This window comes from Fonsecaea monophora (genome assembly GCF_001642475.1).
Source record: "Fonsecaea monophora strain CBS 269.37 chromosome Unknown Scaff4, whole genome shotgun sequence".
Lineage (NCBI taxonomy): Eukaryota > Fungi > Ascomycota > Eurotiomycetes > Chaetothyriales > Herpotrichiellaceae > Fonsecaea > Fonsecaea monophora.
In genome coordinates, this window is record NW_019173935.1 from 453,152 (window position 1) to 472,107 (window position 18,956).

The 18,956-nt window shown below is 51.8% G+C and overlaps 7 protein-coding genes across 7 annotated transcripts; 3 read left to right on the forward strand and 4 right to left on the reverse strand.

The window, feature by feature from the left end:
* Positions 1 to 16: 16 nt before the first annotated feature.
* Positions 17 to 2,665, reverse strand: AYO21_01153 (hypothetical protein; the record flags this gene model as incomplete). The annotated part of the gene is made up of 2 exons (XM_022651137.1): positions 17 to 645; positions 712 to 2,665. The coding sequence occupies 2 exons, from the start codon at positions 2,663 to 2,665 to the stop codon at positions 17 to 19; spliced, it is 2,583 nt and encodes an 860-aa protein (XP_022516615.1).
* A 1,358-nt stretch (positions 2,666 to 4,023) lies between these two features.
* On the forward strand, positions 4,024 to 4,948 carry AYO21_01154 (hypothetical protein; the record flags this gene model as incomplete). Its single annotated transcript, XM_022651138.1, has 2 exons — positions 4,024 to 4,187; positions 4,237 to 4,948. 2 exons carry the CDS (start codon positions 4,024 to 4,026, stop codon positions 4,946 to 4,948), a joined length of 876 nt encoding a protein of 291 aa, XP_022516616.1.
* Positions 4,949 to 5,856: 908 nt separating this feature from the next.
* Positions 5,857 to 10,012, forward strand: AYO21_01155 (hypothetical protein; the record flags this gene model as incomplete). Its single annotated transcript, XM_022651139.1, has 2 exons — positions 5,857 to 9,078; positions 9,137 to 10,012. 2 exons carry the CDS (start codon positions 5,857 to 5,859, stop codon positions 10,010 to 10,012), a joined length of 4,098 nt encoding a protein of 1,365 aa, XP_022516617.1.
* Positions 10,013 to 10,647: 635 nt separating this feature from the next.
* Positions 10,648 to 11,730, reverse strand: AYO21_01156 (hypothetical protein; the record flags this gene model as incomplete). Its single annotated transcript, XM_022651140.1, has 3 exons — positions 10,648 to 11,374; positions 11,434 to 11,493; positions 11,555 to 11,730. 3 exons carry the CDS (start codon positions 11,728 to 11,730, stop codon positions 10,648 to 10,650), a joined length of 963 nt encoding a protein of 320 aa, XP_022516618.1.
* Positions 11,731 to 12,320: 590 nt separating this feature from the next.
* On the reverse strand, positions 12,321 to 14,300 carry AYO21_01157 (hypothetical protein; the record flags this gene model as incomplete). Its single annotated transcript, XM_022651141.1, has 1 exon — positions 12,321 to 14,300. The coding sequence occupies one exon, from the start codon at positions 14,298 to 14,300 to the stop codon at positions 12,321 to 12,323; it is 1,980 nt and encodes a 659-aa protein (XP_022516619.1).
* A 286-nt stretch (positions 14,301 to 14,586) lies between these two features.
* On the forward strand, positions 14,587 to 16,281 carry AYO21_01158 (hypothetical protein; the record flags this gene model as incomplete). The annotated part of the gene is made up of 1 exon (XM_022651142.1): positions 14,587 to 16,281. The coding sequence occupies one exon, from the start codon at positions 14,587 to 14,589 to the stop codon at positions 16,279 to 16,281; it is 1,695 nt and encodes a 564-aa protein (XP_022516620.1).
* A 357-nt stretch (positions 16,282 to 16,638) lies between these two features.
* AYO21_01159 (hypothetical protein) lies at positions 16,639 to 18,279 on the reverse strand (the record flags this gene model as incomplete). Its single annotated transcript, XM_022651143.1, has 1 exon — positions 16,639 to 18,279. The coding sequence occupies one exon, from the start codon at positions 18,277 to 18,279 to the stop codon at positions 16,639 to 16,641; it is 1,641 nt and encodes a 546-aa protein (XP_022516621.1).
* Positions 18,280 to 18,956: the final 677 nt, after the last annotated feature.

Below are 18,956 nucleotides of genomic sequence, written 5' to 3' on the forward strand. Positions count from 1 at the left end.
ACCCATGCTATAAAATCTACAAGCTGAATAGTCCACTCCTCCTCTTGCCAAACGGATATACAACTAAAGCGCTCAAATATAGACCAACGCTAATACCAATTGCCACTTGAACCATCCCATACCCAACATTGAAAATCGTCCCGCCGTAAACGTCCGCACTGGTTGTACTGTTCTGCGCGTCCAAGAAGCCCGCAGTGCCGTTGTTGATGATACTTACTCCTGTCACGTTTCCAGTAATTTGATCGGCACTTGTGATGCCTGCCACCAGGCTCCCACTCGCAGCTAGTCCGCTGGGGACCTGAACGAATATCGCCGGCAACATGGCGGCTGCCGCAAGACCGTGGAAGAAGCGAGAATAGAGATTGGCCATTGTTCCGATTGCAAAGGCACCGATTGCGTTGGCCACCTGGATGTTATTCGAGAGCTTGGTAGAGATCCAGAAGTTTGATTGATAGCCGACAAAAGCGATCAGGGTCATGACCGGCATTTGTTTCCACTTCGCTTGGTTGATGATAGCGAGGCATATTGCAAATATCGGAACCCAGATAAATCTCGCATAGAGGAGTTTGGGCCCGTGATTGGAATCGTTCCACCAAACCGGAATATTACAAGTCACGTCACTCTGTGCTTGAGGATAGATGAGGCCTGTTGTGGTTCCGTTAATCCCCTGACCAGATTTTGTTTGGAAGAACAATAAACAAGGAAACGTACCCATAATGACTGTGCCGACCAGGATTCCAAACCCAAGAAACAGTGAATATATAATGGCGTAGACCATCCTGACCGACCCTGACACAATGCTTTTACTTTGCAATTCCAGAGCAGAGCACAACACCATGTACCCCGGCAGGATTAGGGCTATACTACTTTGCGCAATAGCCGAGAAACAAAACACGGCAGTCCCTTTGTGGTAGATGGAACCTAGGCCCCGTGAAGTGAACGAGATGAGAACGGAAGCAAGTATTTCGAAGACGTGGGAGAATTGTTCCGAGCGGGTTACCACCACAAGCTGTAACCAGCCCAGGATGCATCCCAGAATGAAACTTGGACCAAAGTCAACTGGCCGAGCGGAGAAAGCAAATGGGCCCACCGCGATGGCTGCTATGCCGTACGCAAAAATCCGGAGAGGAAGAGGATGTCGACCGCGCTTCTTCATGATGTCGTCTAGATCAGCAGTCCCCTGTTGAGCGGTGTATTTGCCGTGGATGACCAACTTGTATACGTCAAAGACGTCTCTGAACCTTCCAAGATCGACGCTCTGGGACTCCTTTACCAAAGTGACTTCTGTGCTCATAGTAACTCTATCGTTGATGGAAACAAGCATCGAGCCTGGCATATAGAGAAAATCACCATCAATGTTGAGTGCTCGAGCTGAGGTCTTCATGTATTCTTCGAGACGGTGAGTCGGTGCTCCAACAGCCATCAGACACCGAGCGAGCTTCTTCAAGTACTTTCGGCAAGCAATAATCTCAGCAACATCTAGGACGACTCGCTCCTCATCTATCAGAAGGGACGGTGTCGACTTGTGATGGAAATAGTTTGCGGGGTGTTTGATCATATCCACCGCTGTTGCAATCATGCCATTCGAGGACTTTGCGTGTTGAGAGGGCGGACGAGGCACATAGTTGCTGCTTTGAGGCACAGCCGCTGCTGTTGAGGTCATGGATGCCTGAGCCAATAAGGTTGCCAGAGATCCAGTTGAGTGGCGGTCACGATCATCTCTATCATACCACTTCGGTCTTTTAGAAGGCGTGGCTCTTCCAGATGATGGTGTGGAATGATCATGACTCTCAGAGCCCGCGCGAGAATGGCTTTTGGAATAGAACCCTCTTGGAGAGTATCGGTTGGGTGGCTGTGAGACGGGGTCTTCGTGGTATGTAGGATGTGTAACTCCGTTCCGTTGCAAATGTGCCAATTTTGAAGCAAGAAGAGCGCCAAAGACACTGGGACGATATTGATCAGGTGGGGGAACATAATCCAAATCATGAAGGTGCTTGTCGACTGCAGGTGTCTCTGCTCCGGAACGGGACTCCTCTTGCCATGCCGTCGCATGTGGTCCACTAGTCAGCGTTCTAATGAGCCGTCTCGCCTCCTGAATATTCTCATTATCTCGGTGCAGAGCTTTGGGGTCTTCGTTCTCTGTGTCGTCGTCACTAGTTTCGTCATGTAGCGTGTAGGGACGTTTATCTTTCTCGAGTGGTTCTAGAGGGATATCATCTTCATTGACTAGCCAGTCACTCAATGGCTTTGAAGGAGGAGATGAATTTGGAGATGCCAACGTTTGGGGAGTGGTGCTTTGAGAAATAAGAATTCCTGAGGGTGGTCTCGGTTGTGTGTGAGAATGGCTTAATCTATTGGCGAGGCGACTCGCCCGGTCCTGGGCTTGAGCCGCAGCAGCATTCGTGATTCCCGCCCAGTTTGTAGCTGGAAGACCGTGGTCCGCCACATCTTCAGAATCGGGCAAGCGGATTATTGGGACAGATCCGTGCGTGCTAGTCTCGACCAGAGGCTCTCCCGCATCATCAGCAACGTCGGAGAATTTGACCTTTTGGTGGTGTCTGTTTCCATGCCTAAACCCTCTGAGAGTGTGTCGTCTCGCAGGGTTGGCATCAGAATCGTTGCTGGTTTGCCCGGATGTTGGTGACTGTATGTCTCTTTCAGCCATGTCCACGGGCCACCAAAGAGCCGATTGTGTGAGAGAACGAACGCAGCCTGGCGAGCATCGACCAGCCTATTAAAATATTAAGATGTGGCGAGGGTGGAAAATTCCAGGTCAAATGGCGACAAAGGACCACTGTTGCAACAAAGAACCAACCAGAAATATTTGGTTCAGTACCACGTTTTTGGCATGGATTCCTGAAAGAAGGAAAAGTGAAAGGCCTCGAAGACCCGAAGAGCCTGAGAATCACACGCTGGCAAGTTCATGGAAAGGGAAAGGAAAGCATGAGAAGTAAAAATGTCCAAAGGCATAGCGGAGCGGCGGAGGTCAAGGGCACCGGGCTGCCGTGCAGAGTGGGAGAGGTTTGGGCACAATGCAAAGCTTGAATCTCATTGCCTAAGAACAATTCATCATCCACAGACCCACGTCTTCGATAACAGACGGAACCGTCCTTGCACTTGGTGGGGCGTCGGAGGTTTGTCAGATATTCCCTATATGCGCAAGAGCAAAAGTCGTTGCGGGTAAGGCGAGAAAGCGAAAAGGAACCACAGCGAGGCTCGAGAAATGGATTCTTTTACCAATAAGAGGTGTAGGAAATGACATGAGGGTGGACGACCTTGATAGTGGCCCAACAAATATGGGGATTGGTGAGGCTCGGTGGAAAAGTTTGAACAAGGCTGACGCAACCCAAGCCTGTCAATGGGAGCAGAAAGAGAAGTTCGCTGAGGTCGAAGGCTTGAAGTAACCTCATAACCGTTTGGTGCCGTGGCGTGGTGTCATGATAAGTACCTCGTATACGGTACGTTCCAGTACCTGGATCTGCGTTCGGCCTTCTGCTTATCTCGCATGTGAGACAAATAAGATCATCCAAGCCGCTTGCAGATCGCAGATTTGCATGTGAAGTGCGGTTACAATCATGTGATTTTAGAAATCTCAGGTATTCGGGAACCGCATTGGAGTCGACTTGCAGTGAGTCAGATTTCAGATGAAAGCAAGGATTCGGGGGACTACTTCTTCTGGATAAAGAACACATTTCAAAGGATTGATGGGGAAAAATTGGAACAAAGAGGCGATAGGCAAACGAAAAATTGATTTTGTTGAGGAAAAAGATATATTCGGTTCGAGGCGAAATGCTCCACAGTAGCAGTGGGCCTTAATACCAGGTGGAGCATACAGTCCTAAAACGCAAGAATATTTTCGGCCTCAAGCCACCAACTTTGACGGGCAGAAAGTAAATTGTTGCAACCCAAAGGACCAGTCACATCAATCTCGCCGTAGAATGTGTGAATAACGAATTCCCTGAATGGAGACGAAACCCCTCTACCAACAATACCCACCATCACAACTGATACTACCTCAATAATATGCCACGCGAAGTCGACATCTCCAACATTGAACAGCATTTCATCCTTCAAGCCCTAGAACAAGGCGTCCGACTAGATGGACGACGCCTTGACCACTTCAGAAACCTCGACCTACAATTCGGAGATGAATATGGAACAGTGACTGCCCGTCTGGGGAAAACGAGGTAGGCTATTGTCTACGCCCGTGTTGGCTTAAACTAAACGCGTGCGAAGAGTACATGTGCAAATTTCGGCAGAAGTCACCAAGCCACTTGAAGACCGCAAATTCGATGGGATCTTCACAATTGTCACGGAATTGAGCCCTATTGCGTCTCCCGCATATGAAGTCGGTAGACAGACCGAGCAAGAAGTAATATTGTCTCGGACTCTCGAAAAGGCCATACGCAGATCTCGTGCTATTGATACGGAATCCTTATGCATTATTGCGGGCGCAAAGTGCTGGTCCATCAGAGCAGACGTGCACGTTCTTGACTCTGACGGTGGTCTGGTCGACTGTGCCTGTATCGCGATTGTGGCAGCTTTGAGACATTTTCGAAGACCAGATGTCTCGGTTGATGGGGAAACTGTAACTATCTACACCATGGCCGAGCGAGTTCCCGTTCCATTGAGCATCATGCACCACCCCGTCTGCACGACGTTCAGCTTCTACCACGGAGGGGAGACCGTCTTGTTGGATGCCACACGCAGCGAAGAGCAAGTTCGGGACTCGAGTGTAACTTTTACTGTGAACGACTTTGAATTATGTCAAGTTTCCAAAATGGGAGGTAGCTCGATCGATGCCCTAGTTCTCCTGAAGTGTATCAACACGGCGCTGAGCAAAGGGAAAGAGATAAACGAGATCGTGGCTAAGAAATTGGCAGAGGATACGACCAAGCGAGACGTGGGCGGACTGATTGCCGAGCTGAGAGCTGAGAACGAGAGATGACCACACTCTTGAGCCACGAACCCAACGTCGATACCCTACCCGTCATTGTCGGCGTCTGGATGAGGCGGGCTGGAGAAAAGGGGTAGAAGTGATGTTGTATGGACAGCAATTCTACCACCGAATGAAACGTTGATGCTTGATAGATATGTATGTAACAACAACGCAGCGATCGTCATGGATGTGGCAGTGCAGTCTCAGATGCCATTTTTAAATTCTTAGGAATTGCCCCCCCAAGACACCAAGGATCCAGTCAGCGAAGAATCAATCTCCCGCGTGGGATAGGCTGTCGAGCCAGTGGTTGGCAGTGAGGTTGTGGCATTTAACATGTGGTACACTGGGATGGCTTCCAGGCTGCAGGCAAACGATATTTGGTTGATGGTTGTCTCTGCTCCCTCAAACTGCGACATACCTATGTAAGTAGGAGAGGTGTGGTGACCGCAGTCGCCCGTGTAGGTCTTCTGGGCGACTTCGGGTTGCGCCTCACAGCACCAGCTTGTAACATTAGTGTCTCGCTTGGTGCCTCTAAAGCCACTGAAACTAAGCGCCAGCCTTGCTAAGGCCCCATTTGATAGGGACCAGCCACTGAATGCTGTTGCCCGCACGGGGTCACTGGTGGTCACGTAGTGGCCTCCCGTGCCTCCTCCTTAGATTCAAGGCGTTGCTCCGCCTGCGCCGCGTATCCCAAATCGAACTTGGGTTCTTGGTACTGCCATAGTCACCGTCAATCTCGACAAAGGACAGACCACGCTGACATCTACTCTGTCCAACACTGAAATCTAGCGCAAAATGTCTGCAACAAACACTCTCAACTGTGACGGCGGCCTTTCATGATCCTTTATGGCACGGTAACGCACGCACACTGTCGATTCCCTCCTCATAAACCCCTCTGGCGCCCATCCGTTTGAGAAATGGACGGGAGATCCAATGCGCCTCAAGCTCCCAACCATAACAACAATGTACTGGATGATCTGGGGAATTCACAGCCGGCCTACAGCACAGGGCAGCGCCCTCCCGTAGACGACTCGCAACTCCTCAACGTATTCAATATCGATGACTCCGAAGGTCCTCAACCAAGACCATCCACCAGCTACGATGATTTTGTCGGCGGAGGCAGGTCCGCGGCAGGAGGCCAAGCACCACCGCCAACGTCCTCAACTCGACCCTTCACTGCTCCTTACATGGACAGCGGAACCCGAAACTACTCCCAGACCTCAGACTTACAAAATTACGCAAGGTACGGAGACGGGGAGGATTTGACCGAGGAAGAGTCGGGATACAAATACTATGATAATGCAGGTCCCTCCGACGACCATATCCCCGGCGGAGGTGTCAAAGTTGTCGGGCGACATCACAGACGCGATCGGAATAGTCTGATGTCCATGTCGGGCGTTATGGATAGAGCAAAAGGAATGCTGGGGATACGCAACAGCAACTACTCGGATATCAACCTCCCCTTGACCGAAGCCGGTCTGCAGAACTCGAGAGTAGATACAGCTGGGACGGACGAGACGCCTCCAATTCGAGAGAAGAAGGAATTCAGTTTTGATAATATCAAAGACATGTTTACGAGGAAGAAGGTCGATCCAGCATCCCTAGGCCCCAGGATTATCCATCTCAACAATGCCACGGTCAACGCTGGTAACAGATGGGTCGACAACCATGTTTCTACCGCCAAATACAACATCGCGACCTTCTTACCGAAATTTCTCTTCGAACAATTTTCCAAATACGCCAACTTGTTCTTCTTATTTACCGCCGCCCTACAGCAAGTACCTAACGTCTCCCCCACAAATCGCTACACGACTATAGTCCCGCTCCTGATTGTGCTCATGATATCTGCAATTAAGGAACTAGTGGAGGACTGGAAGCGAAAGACAGCAGACAAGAGCTTAAATGACTCCAAAGCACGGGTCTTAAAAGGTTCGACCTTCGTGGAGACAAAATGGATCAATGTTGCTGTTGGTGACATCGTTCGTGTCGAGTCGGAGGAGTCTTTTCCTGCCGACTTAGTCCTGCTCACAAGTTCTGAACCTGAAGGGCTTTGCTACATCGAAACCGCTAACCTTGACGGCGAGACCAACCTCAAAATTAAACAGGCGATTCCAGAGACGGTCCATTTAGTGAACCCTGCAGACTTGGGGAGACTGAACGGACGGATAAGGTCGGAACAGCCGAATAGCAGTCTCTACACATACGAAGCAACGTTGACGGTGGCTGGCGTAGGGAACGAGAAAGAACACCCCTTGTCTCCCGACCAGTTACTTCTCCGTGGGGCGGTCCTCCGCAATACTCCCTGGGTGCATGGAGTGGTTGTCTTTACCGGCCATGAAACGAAACTGATGCGGAATGCTACTGCTACACCTATCAAGAGAACAGATGTGGAGCGGATGCTCAACAAGCAGATTCTGATGCTTGTTGCTATCCTCTTGGTTCTCAGCGCTGTCAGCACAATTGGTGATCTCGTTGTTCGCTCCACTGCTGGCCAAAAACTCACATACCTCTACTACGATAATTTCAACGCCGCTTCGCAATTCTTCCTGGACCTCTGCACCTACTGGATTCTGTACTCAAACTTGGTCCCACTGTCACTATTCGTTACCGTCGAAATAGTCAAATATTTCCAGGCTTTTCTCATCAGCAGCGATTTGGATATGTACTACACGGAGACCGACACCCCCGCTGTATGTCGAACCTCGTCGCTTGTAGAGGAGTTGGGACAGATTGAATACATTTTCTCGGACAAGACAGGGACTTTGACCTGCAACATGATGGAATTCCGCCAATGCTCCATCAACGGCATTCAATACGCAGGCGTGGTACCGGAAGACCGCAAGGCCACCGGGCCTGAAGATTTGGACGGCATTCATGATTTCAAACAACTCCGCGAGAATATGAAGTCACACCCGAGCGCTGGCGTCATTGACCAATTCCTCTCACTACTTGCCGTTTGCCACACAGTGATTCCAGAACGCAAAGACGAGAAGTCGGAGATCAAATACCAAGCCGCATCCCCAGATGAGGGCGCTTTAGTCGAAGGCGCCGTGATGCTCGGATACCGGTTTGTGGCCCGAAAACCTCGCTCGGTGATTGTCCAAGTCGAGGGCCGAGATGTGGAATACGAACTACTAGCAGTCTGTGAATTCAACTCGACCAGGAAGCGGATGTCGACTCTCTTCCGCTGCCCAGATGGAAAGATCCGGATATACTGCAAGGGTGCTGATACAGTGATCATGGAGAGACTGGCCAAGGACAATCACACCGTGGAGACTACATTACGGCATTTGGAGGACTATGCTACTGAAGGCCTTCGAACTTTGTGTCTTGCTATGCGCGAGGTCCCGGAACAAGAGTATCAGCAATGGCGACAAATTTTCGACAAGGCAGCCACAACTGTTGGAGGCAATCGTGCTGAAGAGCTTGATAAGGCAGCAGAGATCATTGAGCACGATTTGTACCTCTTGGGAGCGACTGCGATCGAGGATCGTCTCCAGGATGGAGTGCCAGATACTATTCACACCCTGCAACAAGCGGGAATTAAAGTCTGGGTCCTTACGGGTGATCGACAGGAAACGGCCATCAACATTGGCATGAGCTGTAAGTTGATCAGCGAGGATATGACACTGTTGATCATCAACGAGGATAATTCAAGCGCAACCCGAGAAAGCCTGCAGAAGAAATACGACGCGGTACGGAGTCAAGCTGCGGCTGGTGAGCGTGATGTCCTCGCCCTGGTCATTGATGGCAAATCTCTTGCCTTTGCCTTGGAGAAGGATATGGAGAAGCTGTTTCTTGACTTGGCAGTCATTTGCAAAGCAGTCATTTGTTGTCGAGTTTCGCCATTACAAAAGGCGCTGGTGGTCAAACTCGTCAAGAGACATCTCAAGGCGCTTCTCCTGGCCATCGGCGATGGTGCGAATGATGTCTCCATGATCCAAGCGGCACACGTTGGTGTCGGTATCAGTGGCGTGGAAGGTCTTCAAGCTGCACGCAGTGCCGATGTTTCGATTGGCCAATTCCGCTATCTCAGAAAACTGCTCCTCGTGCATGGAGCGTGGAGTTATCAACGCATCAGCAAGGTCATCCTGTACTCGTTCTACAAGAACATTGCCATGTTCATGACGCAGTTCTGGGTAAGCAAGACGGCAATAGTCTCTATCAAACTCGTGTTCAGTGCTAACAAGCGACTAGTATGCCTTCCAAAACTCCTTTTCTGGCCAAGTCATCTACGAATCTTGGACGCTCTCCTTTTACAATGTCCTCTTCACATTTTTCCCACCTTTCGCCATTGGCGTATTCGATCAATACATCTCCGCTCGTCTTCTGGACCGGTACCCGCAGTCCTACCAACTCACCCAGAAAGGGGTGTTCTTCCGCATGCACAGCTTTTGGTCCTGGGTCGCCAACGGCTTTTATCATTCCATACTCGCATACGTCTTCTCGAGTTACTTCTTTCTGAATGATGGCATTCTGGCTGATGGCAAGGTTGCGGGGCACTGGGTCTGGGGTACCTCGACTTATACCGCAATCCTCCTCGTTGTCCTTGGAAAGGCGGCACTGATAACGAACGTCTGGACGAAATATACGGTGATGGCGATTCCGGGAAGCTTTGTGATATGGTTGGCTTTCATCCCTGCCTACAGTTACGCGGCACCAAACATTGGAAGTGGGTTTTCGACCGAGCTCGATGGAATCATTCCCGTCATGTTTTCATATCCGGTCTTTTACGCACTTTGCCTCGTCCTTCCGCCAGTCTGTCTTGTGCGGGATTTTGCATGGAAGTATGTCAAGAGGATGTATTTCCCACAAAGTTATCACCACGTACAGGAGATTCAGAAATACAATGTGCAGGATTACAGGCCGAGGATGGAGCAATTCCAGAAGGCCGTGAGAAAAGTGAGGCAGGTGCAGCGCATGAGGAAGCAGAGAGGCTACGCATTTTCTGCGGGCGATGAGAGCACGGGCGGACAGACGATGAGAGTATTGAGTCTGTATGACACAACAAAACACAGAGGGCGGTACGGCGAGTTGGACAGTGTCAAGGGACCCCCGCCGGGCATGTTGTGACCCTCCTGTCGACTGTCACTGTCACTTGTCACTGAGGGTGTCTGTCTCACCCGGATGGGGAGACAACATCGCAGAGACAGAGAGAGCAAAGCCGACAAAAGCTTTTACGTGAAGAATGGTTGTTGTCTGTGTCCCCAATTTTCTCCCTCCGTTTTGGTGAAGATTTCAACGATGAGATGTATAGCATGCATGCATGAAAATATATACTGGTGGTGGCTCAATGGCGTTTTTTTTTTCCTTCTCTGAACAAAGTCATCAAGGACAATTGATCTTGTATCCTGTACTCGGTATCCGTATTCATTTCCTGCGTCTACTCATGTGACTCTGTTTTTGTGGGGTTTGGTTCCCGTCGACTGTTCAGTAAGAAGAAAGATTTGGTTGGAAGGAGGAACAGGGGGAGGACCAAAGAAGGCAGTATCCAATCCGCAAGCATTCCATTCTGAGGGTATCAATAGTCTAGACAGTCTATATGCGCATATGAGCTGCGCGGTGGTCAAGGTTCTCCAGCATCATCCAACCATCACGGGTCCAGTCCAAGCGTCCCATCATTCATTCCAGCCGCCCAACCATCCAAACCGTGGCACCGAGTACAGTCCGCTGTTGCCAGCACACGCTCTCTCTCTCTATATATAGAATCAAGACGCCTTCCCAAACAAGGCCCCCAAGCCCTCGCCCTTTGGCGTCGCGGCGGGAACGACAGGTCGAACCACTTTCTTGCCCCAGAGGTCAAACTCGGGTTCCGCGGCGGGGATCGACCCCGCCAATGGCGGACCGTCGCCAACAACCCTCAGAGCCGGAGGGGGAATATGGGGCGTGACCAAATCTATGCTTCGAGAGTATCCGGCACTGGTGCTGTACAGTGGATTGGTGCGAGGGGCCAGCGGGCGCAAGTTGAACTCGTACATGCTGCCAAAGCTGGATGATGTTGTGGTGGGGCTGTTGGCCAGACTTGGCGTGGTTGTGCTGGGTGTCAGGGTGGACATGCTCAAGGTACTCTTGTGCCGCACTGCTGCTGGGCGGTCGGTCTTGACGAGGTGGTGGTTGTCGGCATGATCGGAAGGGCTGTTGACGACATTGTGTGTCTGGTGGAAACGACTCAGGTAGCGAAACGCCTCAGAGCCGGCTGAGGCGCCGCGGTGAGGTATTTTGGGTTTCCATTCCGTTGGGTCAAGATCTGATCGGTGCTCGTGCAGATCAATGGGTATCCGTATGGAAGGTTTGTCTTGATGTTCTGGGGACGCGCTGGGAATGCGCGTTGGTATGGTCGGACGCGGAGAGGAGGGGAGGGACGATGGCGGTGTAGAAGATTCATGGGACAGATTGGAGGCCGACAAAGGCTTCGCGGCGTCCTTGCGACGACATCTGACCGCTCATCAGCGTCTGTGATAGAGAAGAGAGGGGCAGACGAGGGTGAGACTTACGCTTCACTGCAGTAGAGAATCGAGTTGCATGGAGTCATGATCTGTTTCTCGCACATGGCGCTGCGGTCGCGGGTTAGGAATTCGCCTGCAATGGAGACGGACCATGGGTTTGTGGCCTTACCAGTACTGCAGAAAACTAGCCGCCATCTCTTTTTCTTTGTCCCTCCTGTTACCGCTGGGGGCGGAGGAGCGAGGTGTGAGCACTGAGTCACCACTCCTGCGCTTCAGTTTCCGAGCAGAGGAAGTGCCTCCTTTGCCATGTTGCTGGATTTTTCGCGAGGGGAGATCTTCTCCCATTGAGGGCGGTGAGGTAGGTATATGTACCTGGGATGAGGGATAATAAAGGAGAGGCCAGGCGTTGCCTTGGTTGGGCAGCTGATGGTTTGTTGTACACCGCAAAAGTGACTTGGGTGCATTCCAAGGGTGCCAGGCTGCGCCTTGTGTGGATGACGTTAAAAGTGGGCGTGTGCCGTGCCCCGTTCCAGACGAGGCCACTTCGCGCGACCGCAATGTTTTGGGGCACCACGCAGCCTGAAAGGCCTATAGGATGAGGGGTCGATGGGCGGGCCAATGTCCCAGGTGCATGTGCCGCGAGCCCTATGACCCCCTAATCGAAGCGCCTAGGCTAAATCCGGCCTTGGTCTGACGGGTGACTGACGGGGGACAAGGAGCATCTAAACGGAGCGCACCAAAGGTCCTCTGGCTCCATGCAAGGCACTGGGAAGTGCAAATACCATGGATCAGGAGGGGTTTAGCCCAGGTACGTGTCTTGCTCGTAGCTGGCCTCATCGTGCGATTAGCATATTCTCTCAATTTATTCCATCATCAGCTAAGAAGGAAAATGTACCATCGCATTGAGTGGGACTATAATGCAGCCGATGACGGCTTCAACTCCATCCTTCTGGCACTCCTCGGGCTGCGGGCTCTCCTTCTCGACCAACATAGCATCCAAGCATGCTGCTCCACACAAACTTGTGCTCCTTTAGTTCTTGAAGCTTTTTGTATGCACCTGCATTGGCAAACCCGATTCCTGTCTCTCGATCCCGGTATCGAACAGGCAACATTGTGACGGAACACAGCTCTTGAATGTGCTTCACTGGTTTGGCTGTTTTGCGATTGTTGTAGAAGAGGGAGTACTCTTGCCGGGATTGGCTGGAAAGCTCTTCAAACCTTTCCAGAATGACCATATTTCGCGTCGACTCTTCCTCAACTAGAGGAGGCTCCGGTGCTGTGACTGGCGCGGTGGTGCCGTCGAGCGGCGTCTGCTCTGTTTGTGTGCTTTCTTGGGCAATTTCTCTCTGCTCGGGCTTGTCGATCGCGCTAGCTGGAGGAGTATGTTGTTTCTGCTCTATACCCTGAAAGGGCTGCAGCTTCTCCTTCTGCTCGTCATTCTCAGCTGGCCGGGTCTGCTCTTCTGTTGTGACCGAACCTTGTATTTGTGTCCGCTCTTGCGGCACACTAGATTCGGATATTGGAATCTGCTCAATAGACACTTCAGGCTTGATGACGACATCATTGGTCACGTCAGGAGTTGGAACTTGGACAATCTGGTCTGCCGTATCTTCCGCCAGAGCCCTGGGGCTTTGTTGTGTTTCTAGCTGCTTCGCTGTATCTTGGCGTGCAGTTGACTCCTGGGGAATTGGGCTGACTCGTCTGCTCTCCGTCGGGTTGCTGTCCGTTTGCATATCAGCATACTCGTGTATCCCTTTCAAGAAGGTGTCCTCGTGATCTTGCGGGACAGTGAGCGTGATTTCCGGGGGAGCACCCTTTGGGCTGGGAGCAGCAGGGATGATGATGATGGTGTCCTTGTTGGGTTCGTCGGGTTGATTCGATGTTGGTTCTTGTGCCTGCGCAGTTGTCACAAAACCTGTCTGCAATGCTCCGGCTCTCCCTAAACCGCCACTCCTTTCTGCGGCCAGCTGCTCAAGGTACGCTTTTGACTTCCGCCCACGCTTCTTCGTCTCTGTTGTTTTGCCTTCTCCCGGATCTGGGGCATCTCTCGTGCCGATCTTGTTCAGCTTGGGACCGATCCATTTAGCCTTAGCACTTAACCAGGTAACAACTGGCCCTTCCAGCTTCCTGTCCTTGAGGGCTGCGAGTTTTGCCGCCAGCTCTTCTTGCCTCTTCTTCTCCATAGTCTCCCACCGATTTAGGCTCTTAGCATTTTGTCGCTCCACTCTTGCAGCTTCGGCTAACCGATCAGCTTGCGTGAGTTCTTTAGGAACATCCCTTGCCTTTTCTTTTTCCCGTTGTTCCTTGAGCGCTTTGAGCTTCTTGCTTTGCGCTTCACTCTCCTTGAGTCGGGCGATAGTTTCCGCTCGGTGGGCAATTGTCTGCTTACGCAGGGAACTTCGACCGGAATCAGGATCGTGAACCCATGTAACTCGCTCTTTCTTCTTAGATGGTTTTGGTGCAATTGATGCAGCAGCTGGTCTTGTCGGATCGGTCTTGAGTTTCTTCCTCATACCCGCAACACTGGTTAGGGCTAGGTCTGCTTTGCGTTTCTTCGCTCGTTCCTCTTTGGCCTGCTTTTGAATTTCCTTCTCTCCTTCGAGGTCGTCGGCTGCGGCATTCGGTCCTTGATCATCATCATCGCTGGAAGACATGTCCGCGTCCTCATCCTCGTCTCCGCTTTTGAATTCCTCATCTTCTTCCTCTTCGTTGTCCGCAAACAATAGAGTAACCTCGTCTTGTTCGTCCACACTTGCCACCTCTTCCAGTATCATGTCCCTGTCATAGCGGTTGCCAGCAGTCTTCCTACGCTCCCTACCAGCGATGAGGGTCTCGACGAGTTCTTCCTCTGATTCATCTTCGCTTGACTCGGTCTCTGAGAGTTGCGGCGTATCGTCCATGGTTTCATCTGTCATGGTTGAGAAGAGGAGCCGGGGGAGAATTGATCAAATACTCATATTTCAGGAACTAGGAAAGTACAGTCTTTTTGTTCGATCTGCAATATGTACTGAGTAGCAAGAGTGAATCTACAAATTGGTTGGCTTGACATCCGCAGGAATTTGGGGAAGGTGCGGCGAGGCAGGCCACTTTACGCGTCAACTCCGACGGACGCGTTATAGCCGTCATGATCTCGAAGATTTCAATGAACACCTCCTTAAGGCTGTCTTCCCTACCGTTCATGTACAAATTTCCAAAAAAAACATGCCTCAATTGCGCAAGAGTAAACCAGTCGCTGCTATAGACACCTATCCAGATAGTCCGGACACCAGGAAACGCAAGCGAGGTGGTGCAACCATTGTCGATGAACCAGAGAGTGAACCCAATGCGAGGAGCCGAAAGCGCACAAAACCAGCGGAGGATCGCGCGGACATCACACCGAAAACTCAGCGAAAGACGAACAAGGAAGTCACCGTAGCCGTCAAGGAGGAAGTAACCACCAAAACCAGTCCGGTGGCAAAGGGCAAAGCGGTGCTGAAGAAGGAGGTTGAGGTGACGATCAAGCAAAGCGAGCAGCCCACCTCGGACACTTCCAAACGGAGAGCGAAGGCGTATGTTAAGAAAGAGGCTGAATCGGAAGGATCCGAGCTTGAAGGAGACAAAACAGAGCAGAAAGAGCTCGCCAAACCCAAGCGAAAACGCAAAACGAAAGAAGAAAAGGAGGCCGAGGCGATGCCTTTTGCTCCTAGAACTGTCGGGCTCAAGATGTACGTGGGGGCTCACACAAGTATAGCGAAAGGGGTGGAAAATGCGGTTACAAATTGCGTCCAGATCGGAGGCAACGCCTTTGCATGTTTCCTCAAGTCGCAGCGGAAATGGGAGAACCCTGCGTTGAAGGATGAGAACAGAGATGCGTTCAAGAAGGCGCTGATAGACCACAAGTTTGACGGACTGTCACATATCGTCCCACACGGATCATACCTGGTCAACCTCGCCACCGAGGATGAGGACAAGGCGAAGCAGTCTTATGATGCGTTTATCGACGATCTCCACCGGTGCGAGGCCCTCGGGATTCGGTACTACAACTTTCACCCAGGAGGAGCTGGACAAAGTCCCTTCGCAGAAGCGATCACCCGACTCGCCACCAGACTCAACCGGGCGCTGGCAGAAACGAAGACTGTTGTCCCACTGTTAGAGAATATGGCAGGCCATGGCACACTGATTGGCGGGCGATTTTCAGATCTCCGAGACGTCATCTCTCAGATCGAGCCTGAGTATCGGTCTCGAATTGGTGTCTGCATCGACACATGCCACGCATTCGCGGCAGGTTACGACCTGCGCAGTCCGGAGGACTTCAAGAAGACCATGGACGAGTTTGACAGTGTCGTCGGCTTTAAATACCTCAAAGCCATGCACCTGAACGACTCCAAGATGCCATTAGGCAGCCACCGAGACCTCCACCAGAATATTGGCCTGGGATTTCTGGGACTCCGGGCATTCCACAACGTCATGAATGAACCACGCTTCCAGAACCTGCCTTTGATACTCGAGACACCCTGCGAAAACCCAGACCCAAGCGATCCAAAGGGAAAGAAAATGATTGAGGACAAGAGTATCTGGGCGACGGAGATCAAACTTTTGGAGAGTCTGATCGGCATGGACCCGGAGAGCGAAGAGTTTCAGCGACTGGAGAACGAGTTGAGTGAAAGAGGCAAGGCGGAGAGGGACCAGATGCAGGCGCAATATGAGAGATTGAGGGACAAGAAGCTGGAGCAGGAGAAGAAGAAACTAGCCAAAGAAAAACAGGCCGAGAAGGGCCAGAAGAATTTAATGGACATGTTTGGTGGAAAACAGAGCACCAACGGGACGGCAAAGGGGAAGAAGCAGAAGGGCCGCAAAAGGGGAAATAGTTCGGAAAGCGAGTCAAGTGAACTCAGCGAGCCGAGCGATGAAGAGTGATGAGGAAATCACATCTAGCCGTAGAAGCGAGATGTCGTCCTCTAAGGAAAAAAAATCCCGCGAGCAGCATCGAGTCTCTGTAAATTGGTTTGAGTAGAAGAAACATATGCATGGATTTCCTGGCCTTGAGACGAGAATCTCCGCTGAAAACCGCCAAAAATGGCACCTGATCCTTACTCCATGCTTGCTCTATACCTCGTATACATATCCGTCAAACGCACTCATACGCACATATGCTCCATCCGAACAAGACTGTTCCCTGTCGGTGTGGTGCAAAGCATTCATGCATATTTCCATATCTCAACGCCGCGAAACACCCGTACTCTTCGCCGTCAAAAGTGCAGAGCAAAAAAGAATTCAACTCGTCCACCCCTCGACGGGTTTGAGGTATACCTCGACGCCGCCCTTAGGACGGGCCGTGACGCCTCCCTTGATCTCGATCTCCCTGTCCGGGTCGACCATCTCGAAATCATAGGTGCCGACGAACGCGGCGAGCAGGCATGCGAACTCGGCGACGGCGAATTTTGCGCCGATGCAGCTCCGCGGGCCGTGCAGGAAGGTCAGGAAGGCGTAGTTGCTGACGGCGCCGCCGGCGTTGGCCTGGCCCGGCGCCGTCCACCGGTCCGGGTTGAACTCGGAGGCGTCGTCGCCCCACAGCGCCGTGTTGTGGTTGATGGCCCACGGCGAGAGGATGACCTTGGTGCCCTTGGGGACGAAGTGGCCCAGGATGGACGTGTTGCAGGCCGCATCGCGCAGAGTAAGTGGCACGGGCGCCCAGAGACGTAAAATCTCCTGGCAGACGGCGTGGAGGTAGGGCATGCCGTCGATGACTTCGGCGGTGATGTCGTCGCTGTCGAGACTGGAGATGTGCGAACGGATCTCGTCCCGCAGGCGTGCCTGGATATCTCGTCGTTGGCATAGTTGGTAGACAGCCCAGGCGAATGCCGATGCCGTGGTTTCGTGGCCCGCGGCGAGGAAGGTCATCATGTTGTTGACGAGCTCTTCGTCCGTAAACCCGCCGGACTCGAGCGCCACGGAGATGATGTCCGGCTGCATGGGCTCCTTGTTGGCCATCAGCTGCTTCTTTTGCGCGATCAACTGGCGGCAGGTATCTTTTGCCACGTCCGATGCGGCTTGTACTTGGTTGTTCCGGTCGATAGGGAGGTTGTTGAGAAACCACGCCGGAAGGAAGAAGGAGAGGAGGCCCAGGATCTGGGCGGTGCGGTCAGGCTGGAATACTGCCCGGTAGACACGATTCAATTCGTTCGTCGGGTCTCGCAGTGAGTTGAAGTCTTGACCCATGCCAGCCACACCGATGATGTCCAACGTTGCGCGACTGCCCCATTCGCTGACTTCAATTGAGGGCCGTGGCTCGGACGACGACTTCAGCTGTTTCTGGATCTCATGCACCATCTCTCGAGATTTGGACCAAAATATCGGGTAGAGTTCCTTGATGTGGCGAAAGTGGAACGCCGGCATGAGATTCTTCCTCTGCGCTTTGTGGTCGTCGCCCTCTGCAAGCAGCACCCCGACACCTAGGACTCGTCCGATACCCGTGCGAAGTAACTCGGGCTTGATGAATTCATAGCTCTTCGTATTCAGAACTTCGGCAAGGCCCTTGGGGTTAGTGACCAGCAGACGTTCCCGGTTGTAAAGGTGCAAGTAGCGGATCAGGCCGTCGTTGGGAATCTCTTGAGCCCAGCGTCTCTGAGGCACCCCAGAGGGTTCTTTGAGCATCGTGCGCCAGTGGCCCGAGATCCTGCTACCTCCTTTGACCGTCGGCAGATTACGCAGAGGGCTCGTGTAAAAAGGGTAGATGAAGATAACGTAGACTGCCCAGATCAAGGCCTGGAAGAGGAAAATCACAGAGGCTGTCCATGTGTAGGAGTGGAAAATTGAATACTGAGGCGCAAACCTGACCAGGAGAACGGAGCCAGCCAGAGACAGGGTGACCCAGAAGCGATAGGTGCCCAGGAACTCTGGGACTTCAAAAGGCATATTGAATTCACTAGGGGAGAGTCTCTTGTGCAGAATGATAAGGTGGGAATGTTTGTCTCGCCCAGAGCCTCCTTCTGTTGGAAAACCAGACAAGAGACCAAGAATTCAAGAGTTGAAGTGAAGAGATAATGAAGCCGAAAAGGACAGGCAGACGCAAAATGCGCGAAAAGGACACTGATCTGAATGTGGAAACGAAGGTTGAAAGTGTTGGACGGTGATGAATCCTCTTCGCCTCATTGGAATCGGGACAATGACATTCCATGTTAAGCGAGGCGGGATAGTGTCGTCATTTGATATGTGAGATATTCCGTCTGACAGACCATTTAAAGAGGTTTGACACCCATTCTGACCATTAGAGCGCGAGCGTCTTACCTGTCAGACAAGTGGATTTTATCCAACCGAGGCATCCGTCGAGGTTTCATCCCAAAATAGGTGGTTGTCGCGAACGAATCGGCGAATTTGGCTGCAGTTCATCCGATGAATTGAACCCCTTGGTGTACGAAATACGACAATCTGTGGAGAAAAGGCCAGTTTGGCTGCCCAAAGCATCTGTATCATCAGAGAACAAAGTTGAGGGGATAGTTAATTCCAGTATCAAACCCTCTCAGGACAAGCAGGATCATGTAACTCCCTCTTGAAATTCTTGTTGCTGGACCAGCTCGAAATCTCTGAGATTG